We start from the raw sequence: 11,655 nt of genomic DNA on the forward strand, positions 1-11,655 counted from the left end.
ACTTTGCAAACATAGACTGAATAACGGACTCTATCTGAAGATTTTGCAATAATTTTATGAAAAATTCATGCTAAAAATTCTCTCATCCAACCAGACAACAATTTATTCTGTTGGCCACGTAATAAACGACTACTGTGTGGAACATTCATCACTGCGTAGTGTAAATTTCAAGAGACGTTCTCCTGTATGTGTTAATCCATCCTTGTAACTTTTAAATTATTTTAGAATGTCGGAAGAATCAAATTTACTCTTTCGGTTCTCCTTCCTGGAGATCGGGTGAACTTCGGTGGAAGGTGTCTTTGAAATTAATCAACCTCGCATATTATGTAAACTATTTTAATTAAATAATTTGTCCGAATTTATTAGCGGTCTGTTGCTCCGCGCTGTCTTGCCCAAAGTAAAGGTCATTGATGCAAGCAACTGTCTTCCTGGTATTTCCTGTCTAAATACACCATAGTATTTCTAGCCAGACATTTGTATGTGTGTGCCGAGGTGTCTAGCTTCACGTGCTACGTCTGCCTGCACGAAGCTAAGACCGTTAATACAAGCCACTACTCAGGATTTCATACAGCTCTGGATGTTTTTATTCGATTATAATTGTATTTCTAGCTATAAATTTGTATTTCTGGGCAGCGGTGTCGAGCTTCACGTGCTACGTCTGCCTGCCCGAAGTGAAAGCCATTGCCCTGGATTTCCTACAGCACTGGATCTTTGATTATAATTGTATTTCTAGCTATAAATTTGTATTTCTGGGCAGCGGTGTCGAGCTTCACGTGCTACGTCTGCCTGCCCGAAGTGAAAGCCATTGCCCTGGATTTCCTACAGCACTGGATCTTTGATTATAATTGTATTTCTAGCTATAAATTTGTATTTCTGGGCAGCGGTGTCGAGCTTCACGTGCTACGTCTGCCTGCCCGAAGTGAAAGCCATTGCCCTGGATTTCCTACAGCACTGGATCTTTGATTATAATTGTATTTCTATCAAGAAATTTGTATTTCTGGGCAGAGGTGTCAAGCTTCACGTGCTACGTCTGCCTGCACGAAGTTAAGGCCGTTAATACAAGCCACTACTCAGGATTTCATACAACACTGGATGTCTCTCTTCGATTATAATTGTATTTCTAGCTATAAATTTGTATTTTTGTGCAGCGGTGTCAAGCTTCGCGTGCTACGTCTGCCTGCCCGAAGTAAAAGCCATTGCCCCGGATTTTATACAGCACTGGATCTTTGATTATAATTGTATTTCTGGGCAGCGGTGTCAAGCTTCACGTGCTACGTCTGCCTGCCCGAAGTGAAAGGCCCCAAAGCAAGTCGCGACATCGCGATGTTGTGGCGCGCCAACATCACGCGCACGTGGCCGGTCATCATGGAGCCGCAGATGGGCGAGTGCAGCGAGCTGGCCAACACGGCCAAATTCCTCCTGCAGTGTCCCACTGATGACGAGTACTCGGTTTGCACCAAGATCTCAAACGGTGAATGATCAGTACGGGGTTGTTATTTGCTGTTGCTCACAAATAACTGGTTTGTTTATTTGCATAAGTAAAATGAATACTTTGTGGTAAATATTTATCCCTTTAAAAGATACCTTTCGGTTTTAATTACAATCAATAGAATTTAAAAATCGTATCTTCCAGAATAAAAACATCGAAAGTTTAACTTTTTCTATGTAATTAGTTCCATGAAGTGCACATCCAACAATGTCTAACTGGATTGCTCATTTTGCAACATATAGGAAAACCACGGGTTTGGTTTTAAAACCCCGAAAAACCTCTATACTATGGCTAGAAATACTAAATTTATAATCATGTTATATCATCACAGTCCCCCCACCCTAAACAGACTACTGGTTCGGCCTGACGTGCGGACGTGCGACGCAGGACCACGGCAACGGGGAGTACGACATGGGCAACTACACCCTCTTCAACTGCCCCTCCTCCCTGTGTGTCAGCCCCGCCGCAGCCCCAGCGCCGTCAGCCGTCCCTGTGATGGCCTTCCTTCTCTGGGGAGTCATCAAGTTCACTGCTTTCTTCTAAGATCCTCATTAAATACATAGTAATTAATCAAGGTCAAGGACTACAGAGACTTGATGATGGTCTAGTAGTTGAAGACGGCAGAGACTCTGTCATTAATAAGTAAATGAACAACAAAGTTTACAGTGATCAAAACCTTAAATTTTGTCACATCATAGTTGAAAGCATCGCTTTGTGTCATAAATTTGAAAAATCTATTAGCACATAGAATGCTTAGCGCTTCAAAAACAGGCTATCAGTAATAAGAGTCTGTAATTCAAGCCTGCACTTTTAGAAACGTTCATATGTACAACAGATAAAGAGTTCCTATTCGAATTCGATCCAAATATTTTCTTTTTTTACAACCTAAAGCAACAAAGGTCGGATTTGAAGTAGATGTGTTTTTATGAACTGATATGATGATTGTACGCTGATCTCAAAAAATGAAAATGAAATTAATGGAAGTATCCTCAACAGATGATGTGAGCGCAATCCTCGTACGCTTTTTGTTACAGACAAATGCCACTGTGTTTAAAATTTAAAGTAATCAATCTAGCTATAGAGAATGTACAATGTCGAGTAATCAAAAACTCTGATTCCAATATCAAGATCTCTGAAAATTATCGAATCGTATCATCAAGTCATTATTCAATTTGAGACATTGCGACTTTCAATTCAAGTCTACAGTCAATGAACCTTGTTAATGCAGGGTGGCCCAGTGGTTACAGTTCGGAGTACCAAGATTGGTGCAGAGAGGCGCGGGTTCGATCCCAGCTCTGTGCGCTAGTTTCTGGTCAGAATCGGCGAGGAGGCCGGGCGGTTAAGCACAGCAGAATATATAAGAGCAATGAGTTGAGAGTTCGAGACCGCAACAAGCTGTCAATGTTCTGTAATGTTAAGAATCGGCGACAGGCCAACGGCCTAATAAACGCTGAAACCGCTATATTATAATATATAATGAAGGCGTGGGCTGAGGTTTGGCTTTGAAATAAGTAGAGCTTTGCTGGCGAAAATTGTTCGAGCCCCGATATATATAGTTTTCAAATAGTTCAATTTCATCAAATCTTCTGATTAAAAACTAAAGCAAATCCTGTACAGTCATGACATGAAATTTAAAGACTAAATATAGTTCCTCAATTTACGGCGCGCTTCTGTCGTCATAAACAATTTATATTTGACTATCTTAATAAATTGTTTATTTATTTTTTAAAATCCTACTTACCTGCTGAACTTTAACCTATGATCTTTTAGTGGTCAATCAGTTGGCGTTGACGTTTGGTTCATAAGGCTTCGGGATAATATCAAAGTTACTATAAATAAAATATTGGATATTTTACAGAGGAGACAGAAACAAAATCCAAACCAAAATATTGAAGACGCTTTAATTTGTTTATTTTGAAAGAGTGATTCAACTGTCATTCAAAAGCATATTTGAACGCATCGGTCATTTATTTTCATATTTGTGTACAAAATAAATGAATGGAAAGTTACGGTAATTACGCAAGTTCAGTGAACAGATCGTAGGTGAGTCATTCACGTGCACGAAAATTTTTCTGCAGGAATTTTTTTGATCAATGCAGGCATGATAATAATTTCACTGAAGGCTTCAAACCTCGCAGAATCTAAGTAAAGGACTTGCTGCATATTAATGCAAACGATCAACGCGTAGATGAACTGAAGATAAATGAGGCGATACATCAGATGCCACGGAGCTCGAATCATAATTAACAATGAGTATGATGATTGTAATAGATAACGCGTTCTGACACTATAAAAACGTTCAGTTGTGTTGGGGCATTTCTGTGCATCGCTATTACATTATTCGCCGATCATTGAAGATTGAAGAACAATATGAACTTCTCGCAGGGGTAAACATTCCATTACCTAGAATTTGTCCGAGCTCGGCCCTCGCAGTAATTAACATGATCATTGTCTTGATTATTTACTTAGAATTACTGGAGGCTGTATCTCTGTTTTGAAAAATTAGAATCGTATTCCTTTACATCAATACATGATATAAATAAACTCAAAAAATGGAAGATGACACACTGGAATTTTCATCTATTACCGATCGTGCGTTACTATAAAAAAATTCTATTATCGATCGCGCGTTACAATGTACTGTAAAATATATATAAAAACTACTATAAAACATCTATTCCCGATCGTGCGTGACTATCAAACTCCGTAAAAATTTATGCATAAACGCCTGACAAACGTAAAAATTCATGCATAAACGTCTGACATAAAACATAAGCAATCACTGATTATATTATCATAGGAAGACTGTGTGCCGTACGACCGCCAATGATATGCCTTTAGCATTGCCAGGAAGCCATCCTGAATCTCAGCTTGGAGATCCGTTGTTTGAGCGAACTCGCAGTCAGATCAATGCATGGGTCATACTGTCCAAATGGTGAAACACTTTATTACCTACAACGGAGAGGGGACGTAGCACTGATACGCTCTTTTGCAGGGCAATTCTGTGTCAGAATGATTCACAAAAGCGCAAATAGTGCATCGGTATCTGAACAAAGTCTTCTTCGTTTCTCAGAGAATAGGGCCGAAGCTGGGCAGGCATGTTATGGCACGCGGCCCTCTAGCTGTATTACAACTTTTGCTGCAGGGAATTAGAGTTCGTCTTTGAGCCGCAGAGCATAGCCTAAAATTTTCCTCTATGCAAAATTGGTTTCCAAGCGCAAACAGCCAAGGCGGGAATCATTCCGCAGCGCATTCGAGAGTTGCGCTTGTTTTTAAAACATCACTCAGAGATTTAATAATTATTTTCTGACTCATTGGAACGACCCTTAATTTTTCAGCGCAAAGAGATTCGTGTGCACAGTTCTGAAGGGTTTAATTAACTCACCGTGATAATTAACTGCTCTATGAAAAAGCAAACAAATGAAAATAAGCAAATTATAACAAAAGAATTGAAAATGAAGCAAAAAAATCTTGCACTGTTTAAATTCGCACGCTGAAACCAATCGTTTGTCATTGAAAACTATATCAATTTCAGAAAATAAAATTCATTGCAGGACGTTCATATTCAACTTCAGCACACCTTTACATAAGACGCTCAAGATATCAAGTCAAAATGCTTTTGACTTCCGCTAGCAACGGTCATGAGTTGCCACACAAATCCTTTTACGAGTTGTTTGTATCTGCGACAAAATATTCCAGAGTGAGGCCGGGAATAAAACTGCAGCTGATATTCTTCTATACCTGCATATGTCACTCTTGAGTTCCACACAATAACGGATGCAGCAGCCCTTATTTTACAAGTGTCTGATCTGACGCGAGTGTCAACGCGTCGAGCAAACGTCGCTGTGTGTTAGAGTCTTCCACCACACTTCTTTTCTCGCAATTTTGCGGGAATATTTACAGTAATTCAGCCCGCAGCACTGGAGTCAGATTCGTCTTACCAGTTGAGAAGCCTGTGCCTGCTACAATAATATTATTTTTGATGTATTCGTAAAACATGATTTCTACTACTGGGTCATGGCATTGCAAAGTAAAGATAGGTTAATTTAAATATCGAGCTTATATTTATATATGAAAAATATTAATGTACTATATATCGGTTATATTTCTTAGCATGTTTTAACAGAATTTTTAAGAATATATAATACAAATACTGCATTAATATAGCTGCTTAAAGCACCCTCTCAGCGATGCTTACTCAAACAAAATTAAAATGAGACACACCTTCGTATTATCAGGACTGTTATTATAGTGATGAACGAGTCAATACTAGTGAGTTTTGTTATGTAAATTCTGCCTTCCTGAAATTGAAGATAAGAAGAAATAGTTTACATGACATATTATTAAAAGATATAATTTACATACGAATCGAAGTAAAGACTTTTGAGCTCTGGAGCGCGTCTGTAGCAAGTAATACCGATATCAGTAGAGCGATAAGTGTATTATTTGGAGCCAATCCTCCGTTGTTTCTCAGCGTAACGGTAGAAAATATTCGCCCAATNATAATTTTTCTTTTCAATATTTGAAAATAAAATTAGAAATTCATTGTACATGTGTAACATTCAAGACACTGGATTGTTCAGAAGTGTTGTCTTTGAAAAGTAATTTTTAAACGCATATTATTTTTATCTAAGAATAGCGCTAAGTTCTAAAAAATAAAGGTGCAGTCGTTCCGTCCACAAATTTGCTACGTTCATTAGATGTAAGTTGTCAACAAAGATTGTTTAAATCAATTATATACGAAAAATACCTGAAACGGTCCAGGGTGCATCAAGGACATGAAACCCTTTAATTACAACACTTCTCTTTAACTTCACTTCTTGTTGTTTGTTTGTTTGTCTGCTACAAATCTTATAATCAATATTTAACACACTTCTACTTTTCCAATTGATCTGAAATTTTGCACACCCGCATAAAGTCGGAGATAAAGCATGAATAAATTGACAGAATGAATATTTTTTAAATTAAAAATTTTTTAAATAATACAAAAATGTAAAAAATAATTTATTTCATTATTTAAAAATAATAAAAGAAATTCATTGTACATGTGTAACATCGGCGACACTGGCCTCTTTAGAAGTGTTGTCTTCAAAAAGTAACTTTTAAACGCATTTCATTTTATTTAAGTTTAGGAACTTGTGTGCAAAAGTCATCCGAATTAGAAGAGCTTAACCCAGTCCTAGACGGATTTAATAAACTGTTCCGGATAGTTTCAAGTCAAAAAATATACGTTAGTTTTTAAACTGGTAGGCAGATTTGATTTCTTTTCTATCCTGGAATGGAATTTGCAGTCGCAATCCTAATTGGCATTGTTCCGAAACTTTACATTTGTCATCAATGAACTGCTGCTGAATTTAAACAGTTAAAGAAGACAAAAAAGATTCAATTGTTTCAAGTTTCTACTCCCTAAGCAATGCAGAGTTGATACAATAATAAAGTTTTTTAAAAAACAATCAGCATTTTGATAATTCGAATCCCGTCCGGAGCGATGCTCATCTTCTCTTTCGTATTTCCTGAACTCTTGAGAAATTGAAGCTCATCAAAAGTTTCTCGGTGATCAAATACTTACTCGTGCTCGATCTCAAGATGGCAGGGTACAAGTTTTAGAAATGGTTCAGAAGTTTCCCCGACCGTCCCGTACTTAAACTTCTCTCTCAAGATCTAACGGAAACAATCAGGAGTCATTGGTGCCTAATTACCGCCTCGTAGGAACTTCGTCACGTATACTCAGTCTTTTCGAAACTTGCTCGCAGATTTAATACTGTAGTATTGAATCTGATTATTAATTAGTATTAGATTTAAATTTAATTAAAATTACATTAAATATTGTAGTAATAAATCACTTAGTACTGAATTCCCGCCTACGCCAGCTCCTTTGATTCATCACGCAATTTTAATCATTCATACTGGTGCAGAAACTAATTTTTGAATGCTAGTTAGACTTAACACGCAGAAGCCATAATCAACTACTACGGTGTTGTCAACAACGCTGTCTGTCTGTAACAAAATCATTAATTTTATGAGATTACCCATTCACTATATGTCAGGAAAATAACTTATCTGTAAAGGTTTTCAGACTTCAGAAACTGCTTGAACATTTCTAACTAAGCATGCTTAGCCAAGACCTGCCATCTGCCGGGAGCATATATATAGTATAGCGTTGCATGCACTCATATCTGCTGGGTGGTGATTCAGTCTTTCTGCTTTAGATTAGCACACAAAATACATGGTAATTGTACTATTGCCCTGTATTGATTGGTATACGCATCAATTGTAGGACAAACTGCCTGCCCAATGGAAAAATGGTTCTGATTGTGCCGGCCTTGGATACAATTTAGATTATGAGATAGAGCTGTGCGCTGCTGAGACAAGGCAGTGCGCTGCTGAGACAAGGCATGCTGAGACAAGGCAGTGCGCTGCTGAGGTGCAGCAGGGTGCTGCTGAGGCGGAGTAAAGCTGAGGGACGTTAAAGAGAGTAATTTGCAAATAACGGCTGTGTGGTTGAGGCTAGAAACCATTTCGACCTGGGTTGGAGGTGGCTACCTCGACTGAAAAGGACATTATTTTTTGTCGCCTGAGTATCCATGGCACCAAAAAGACACTTAAAGTTTAAAACTATTTAAGTCAAAGTTAGTGGTTCAGAAATGATAATATTTATTGGATCTTAACGGAAATTGTTCAATTGTGTCAGAAACTTCCTATATTTCAGAATCATGACATTATTTTATACATATGCTGCTAAGTTTTAACAGCGCAACCACTATAGGTCCTGTTAACAGATGTCCTTGTTTACCTTCACTTCAAAATATTTATTTAATCCTCATCGTTTCTGAACATCCGCTGGCAATAACTTCGCAGCAACGCAGCTTTCGATTCCAATATTTTTTTGTAAGTCACTTGAAAAAAAATCGTTCAAATAAAATCCAAGGACGTCCACGAACGCAGTATTTGTTAATGTTTATTTTTTGCAACAAAAATATTAGTGTTTCAGTTTCGACACTATTTGGCCTACGAATATTCGCATTAAAGGTAAATATTCAGAACCACAAACTAGTTCTAAATTGCGCTCATGAACTCATTAGTATCAAACTCTTCATTGCTTTCTTCTTGCGAACAATTTTAAGCGAGCGTTGCTGCTGAAGGATCCGATACGACTCCCGAGCTGCGGATGCGGGCAGCTCGGTGCTATCCTTTCATATTACTGGGGATGTGAGTGCTTGCATTGAAGCTGTGAGCGCGCTCTAGTGCTCGATACTGTTATGCAACGCCGCGACAAAAGCGGCACCAAAGCAAGAAACTCGTTTGAGCTCTTGCCTTTGTTCATCAAAAAATGAATATTGGGAGAAGTAGTGATTTGCACCTGCGAATAAGTCTGACTTTTCTGAAAACATCACATTTGGGTTTGGGTAGAAGCGCCCAAGTCTTCTGCCTGATTCATTTTGACAGATTTTTTCCTTCTGGTTGGATGGCAGGTAAAAATCGTTTGCCTCAGCTACAGATATTTTTTCTCAACATATTGTTTGGATTAAATACTTTAAGGCAATAAGCTAAGTATGTTAAACAATACTCGGGAAAGTTTATTCGTTTCACTGTTCTGTCTCAAATATTGTCACGCTTGCAGAATAACTATTCTCTGGGCATCATCTTAGCAGTTCAGTAGTCCCTCTTTAACGAAACTAACGTTAAGTGCAGTGCGCGTAGCTTTATTTCGTTACGAGGTCATCAGACGTGAGCTTCACCTGTTCATTATACGCTGTAATGTTGGCACTTGAGCTACCAGCAGAACTAACAGCGTGGCGTGTTGCCTGTCAGAGCAAAGGAGATGTGCATGTAATTAAATCGAAAATAATAGCAACGAGCTTTGAGAATACTAACTAAATTACAATCCTATTTCGATTTTGATCACTCATGTAAAAATAATCGAAGTTTACACCACTTACTTAAGCACTAAAAATACGATTTTTTTAAATAATGAATAGAAATGGTTAGTGCACGTCGGGAATATTTAAATTTTCTTGCTCTGAACTGTTCAGAAAATATTTGACTTTTAATAGTTGAGCTGTCGTAATTATAAACTTAAGTCTCAGACAGAGGAGGGACTTTCAATAAAATATTTTGTCTGAATTGATGCATAAATTTGACTGATTTATCCGCATGATTGACGATCTTCCGTACATGCTAAAAAAATCGTCGGCATCAAGCAACAAAACAACAACTAGCAACAACCTGAATCAAATGTATACACTCAATGAATTTTTTTCTCACTGCATCTCGCAATGAAAGGAAGCCTTCCATGAATGTCCATCGTGTAAGTCCCCTACAGCAATCGGCTCACTGTTCCACGAAAAGCCGTCACTCGTTGCAATTGCTGGGGATTAATATAGGGATCGGTTCAAAGTATATAGTCTGAGTCACAATATGACAAGAGGTCTATATTTAATTACGTTCTAAACACGTGCAAATTTAGTAACTCTGGAAGAATCTTCTCTGCACTGCATATTTCGCAACTCAATGTAATTAAAGAATTAAAGAGTAATAAGTTGATTGATCACGGTATGAGACGCGAAGACAAACCCATCGAATTGTGGTACCGTGTACCTGTTTAATTGATGTCTTACGTAGTTGATGCCTTAGAAAAATAATTTCAACAAATTTATCTACATACAATAAACAATTTGAAGTGTTTTGGAGAATCGGTGGTAAATATTCTCCCTTATTATTGCATTGATATAATATCGCAAGCTGAGGTCGCACACATGCGTTACGCAAAAAATATTTCAGAACATTTTATTATCCTTGCTGATAGAATCAATCAAGCAGAAATATTTATTTGTGCTTCATTTTATTGTAATGTGTAAACAATTTTCAAGAAAGTTTGATCTGTCAACTTTCATCCCGCATTAAGCTTAACGTACAATTATTTAACGAGGCAACCTGAACTTAATTGTCAGCACGTGCAGTAGGCGAGCAGGTGGCCTGGCGTTTCGATTTTAAACGATTTTTCTCTGAATTCGAAGTGACAAAGCAGTTTTTCCGATACCAATTTCACGGCTAAGCAGCTTTGTTCTACTCTTTAGGCAACAGCAGTCAATGCTTAAGCCTTTCGTATTGCATCAGGGGTAACAACGATAAAAAACTGGACCAGGAAACCAGTAAGTCTCGATCGTGTCGCCAGTGCTGCTCTTGCGTTGATTTCTAGAGCAGTACGGAGCAAATCAGAATTCGTTATGGGATAATTCTTCTTAATTGAGAAGCTTCAAATGCCATTTTTAAGTGGTAAATATACGAGATACTTAATTTAGTCACTGTTTTAAATTGTCTACACAGAGGCTAAGCTCATTAGCTCAGCTCAAGGCCATTTCCGGATGCTAACGAGAACTTTCCTAATGAGCTTGCCTGCAAAATTGTTCCTCTTCAGCGCGTGGATCGTCTAAGTCGGGATCCGAAACATTTTTATTCGTTGTTGTGGAAGATGTGTGCATAAAAGTGCATAAAAGACTGGCGATGTTGAGCTTCCAGCAGCAGGGAGGCCTACGGTGACTTTAAACTATCTGTACACTTTGCTGGGCCGTAGTAAAATCCCTTAAGCCATCAGAGTATGGGAAAAACGGCAAAAATTTAACTTATGCACACGCTAGAAATAAAATAAAACCAAAGAAAAGTAGAATTGAACGGATGAAAATATAAATAAAATAAACTATGTATCGAAAATGTATATACCGCATTTCGTTTCTCCTCTGTCTGACATGAATTAAAATAAAAATAATATTCTATTAATTTTGTACGTAATATTAATCTTCGAATCCGGTCAATTGAAACGCTGTCTTGATGAGTATCAATTTCAGTGTTTCTTTGCTTGTCACAGATGATCAAGATGATGGTGGTCGTGGTGCTGGTATACACGCTCTGCTGGCTGCCGTTCAACGTCTTAATGGTGAGTTATTTATGCAGGATCATAATATACTGATTAAGATTAATTAATTATTAATGCGTCAGTGAAGAACAAGGCATTAAATTTAAAGACTGTATAGTTCCTAAATTTACGGCGCTTCTGCCGTCACAACAATACATATTTTCCTATCTTAATAAATAGTTTTTTTCTTTTTTTAATCCTGCTAACCTGCTGCAATTTTACCCCTGATCTTTTAGTAGTCAATCAGTTGGCG

At 37.8% G+C, this 11,655-nt stretch overlaps 1 protein-coding gene across 1 annotated transcript; it reads left to right on the forward strand.

Annotated features, from left to right (window-relative positions):
* The first annotated feature begins 1,254 nt into the window (after positions 1-1,254).
* On the forward strand, positions 1,255-2,169 carry LOC108671611. The gene is made up of 2 exons (XM_018159178.2): positions 1,255-1,471; positions 1,839-2,169. Exons 1-2 carry the CDS (start codon positions 1,324-1,326, stop codon positions 2,030-2,032), a joined length of 342 nt encoding a protein of 113 aa, XP_018014667.2. The 5' UTR covers positions 1,255-1,323; the 3' UTR covers positions 2,033-2,169.
* Positions 2,170-11,655: the final 9,486 nt, after the last annotated feature.

This window comes from Hyalella azteca, unplaced genomic scaffold (assembly GCF_000764305.2).
Source record: "Hyalella azteca isolate HAZT.00-mixed unplaced genomic scaffold, Hazt_2.0.2 contig15258, whole genome shotgun sequence".
In the NCBI taxonomy this organism is placed as follows: domain Eukaryota; kingdom Metazoa; phylum Arthropoda; class Malacostraca; order Amphipoda; family Hyalellidae; genus Hyalella; species Hyalella azteca.